The 3,020-nt window shown below is 43.7% G+C and overlaps 1 protein-coding gene across 1 annotated transcript; it reads left to right on the top strand.

The window, feature by feature from the left end:
• Nucleotides 1-360: 360 nt before the first annotated feature.
• LOC108376012 (uncharacterized) lies at nt 361-2,700 on the top strand. The gene has a single exon (XM_017632172.1). The coding sequence runs from the start codon at nt 361-363 to the stop codon at nt 2,698-2,700; it is 2,340 nt and encodes a 779-aa protein (XP_017487661.1).
• The last annotated feature ends 320 nt before the right edge of the window (nt 2,701-3,020 follow it).

The raw sequence follows: 3,020 nt of genomic DNA, 5'->3' as shown, positions 1-3,020 counted from the left end.
TGGTTTGGTGGGAAAACTGCACAAGAGCCAACTTCAGTTGTAAATCTCCAGATAACTGAAAGTGAATCAAAAAGGCTTCATAATTTAAGTAGGGTGCATGCTGTGCCAAACTTAGACTTACCGATACAGAGTTTGAAAAGGTCTGATCTACGAGGTGCCACTGATAGTCTGCCAAAAGGGCTTAAGTTTTTTTCAAATATTAAGATAAAAATACTTATCGGATTGGACCATTGCCATTTAGGGTTGCCATCGAAAACGATGCAGGTTTCAAAGCAAGGCCCATATTTAGCACACACAGAGCTGGGGTGGGTGGTATTTGGGCCCACGAAGGGGAATCCCACAAAGGGGAATTCCTCGCAAATGACAACATGTTTGCAAGTCAGTAAAATAAATGATCAAACCCTACATGATTTGGTAGAAGAATATTTCACGACTGAAAATTTTGGCGTACGGTCCACGCCAGCTGTAAAGAGTGATGCGGAAATTCGTGCTGAGAATATATTAAAGGCGACTATGTTACGAGTTGATGGCAGATTTCAAATAGGTCTTCTGTGGAAACATGATGAAATACGACTACCGGATAATTATAAAATGGCGGAACAGCGGTTTCTGGGCATTGAACGAAAATTTAAGAGGGATAACGTTTTCGCAGCAGCATACAAGTCAGTTATTCAGAGCTATTTGGAGAAAAACTACTGTCGTAAACTTACACAAGCTGAAGCTGCCATAAAGGGACCACGGGTATGGTATCTCCCTCACTTCGCGGTTAAAAATCCGAACAAGCATGGGAAAATTCGTTTAGTTTTCGACGCTGCCGCAGCCTTCAACAACGTATCCTTAAACTCATTTTTGCTCAAAGGTCCACAAGATTACCAGCCTATGCCAACAGTGCTATACAATTTTCGTATTGGAGCCATCGGAGTGTGTGGTGATATAAAAGAAATGTTTCACCAGATCTTAGTTAGACCCGAGGACAGATGCGCGCAGAGATTTTTATGGAGGAATAACCCCAACTGCGAATTAGAAGTCTACGAGATGCAAGTCATGACCTTTGGTGCGGCATGTTCTCCGTGCGCAGCCCAGTATATAAAGACTGTAAACGCAATGGGGTATAAAGAGAAATTTCCTCGAGCTGTAGAGGCCATTGTAAAGCATCATTACGTCGACGATTTCGTGAACAGCTTTCCGTCAGTGGAAAAAGCAATTGCCGTAACAACTCAGGTGCGCGAAATTCATAAAGCAGCTGGGTTGGATATGTGCGCATTCATTTCGAATTCGGATATTGTGGTTAAATCACTGCGAAACACGGCACAGCTAGAAGATGCAACGGCAGAGAAGGTATTGGGAATGTATTGGAAACCGGAAGATGATACATTCCGCTACGAGTTGAAGTTCCACCGAGTTGATGCTGACGTAGTGAGTGGAAACAGGCCGCCAACGAAACGAGAGTTGTGCAGTTACATCATGTCTATTTTCGACCCCATGGGATTTTTGTGTCAGTTAACTGTCGGTGCGAAATTATTGTTGAGAGAGGTATGGCAGGGAGGAGTGACTTGGGATCAGCCATTACCGGAAGATATGTACGAGTGTTGGAAAGTCTGGCAGAAAGAAGTTGAGAGAACAACAACTATTCGAATTCCTCGATATTATTTTCAAGAAGGGCCGCCGAAAGAGTTACAATTGCATGTATTTGTGGATGCAAGCGAGGAAGCATTCTCGGCGGTATGCTATTGGCGATACAAGGATGCCAGGGAGACCTTTAGAACTGCTTTAATCGGCACAAAGACCAAATGCGCTCCAATAAAATGCATAACAATTCCGAGATTAGAGTTACAAGCCACCGTTTTAGGAGTACGCCTCTCTCAAATGATCTTGGAGGAACATAAACTTGTCTGCACACGCATTCTATGGAGCGACTCAACGACAGTAATTAGCTGGTTAAACTCGCAGCATCGCCGTTATAAACCGTTCGTCGCTCATCGTATCGCTGAAATTCTGGCGGTGACTCGGCCAGGGGACTGGAACTGGGTACCAACCAACGAAAATGTAGCCGATGAAGCCACTCGACGAAGTAAAAATTTAAACTTCAATTCCACATCGCGCTGGTTAAATGGTCCTGAGTTCCTATCGCTGGGGACAGACAGTTGGCCAAAGGCGCCTATAAAGGCAAATAATGACTTAGTATGCAGCGAAATCTTGCCAGCGAAAAGAGTCTTACTAGTTGACCGTATTAGTTTTATCGAGTTTGACAGATTTTCTTCCTATAATAAGTTGAAACGAACAGTAGCATGGATTTTAAGGTTTGTTGGCAGGACCCGTCGAAAATTCACCGATCAAAAGGAGTATGGTTTAACTGCAACTGAACTGGACGCTGCTGAAAAAATTATGTGTCGTCAAATACAAGCTACTAACTTTTCAGTGGAAATCAAACTATTGCGGGAGGGTCAACCGCTAGCTAAGGATAGTCTATTATATACATTGCCTCCATTCATCGATAACGATCAAATACTACGAGTAGGTGGGCGTATACAAGCAGCCAGCTGGCTTCCATTTGATAGTTTACATCAAATAGTTCTGCCAACGAGGCACAAATTAACACTGTTAATCGTGACGCAATATCATATTCGGATGAAGCACCACTATACTGAGGCAACAATTGGTGAGATCAGACAGAAATTTTGGATTCCACAGCTGAGGTGAGTGTTGAAAAGAGTTGTTACAAATTGTATGGTCTGCCGAATCTTCAAAGCAAAGCCTGTCGTACCCATCATGGGACGATTGCCGGAAGATCGCGTAACGCCGTATGTTAGACCATTTAGCTATACTCGCTTGGATTATTTTGGCCCAATAAATGTCACGATCGGACGACGAACGGAGAAACGATGGATCGCGCTCTTTACCTGTCTAACAGTTCGAGCCATACATCTTGAAATAGCAGCTGATTTGTCGACGGATGCTTGTATCCTGACCATCCGCAACTTTATTAACCGTCGCGGAGTGCCCGTACGTATACGCAGCGA

The sequence above is a fragment of the Rhagoletis zephyria genome, unplaced genomic scaffold, assembly GCF_001687245.7.
Source record: "Rhagoletis zephyria isolate East Lansing unplaced genomic scaffold, Rhagoletis_zephyria_1.1 Rzeph_scaffold_09777, whole genome shotgun sequence".
Taxonomy (NCBI): Eukaryota; Metazoa; Arthropoda; class Insecta; order Diptera; family Tephritidae; genus Rhagoletis; species Rhagoletis zephyria.
Note: the sequence above shows the minus strand (reverse complement) of the source record. Positions and strands in the feature narration are given on the sequence as shown.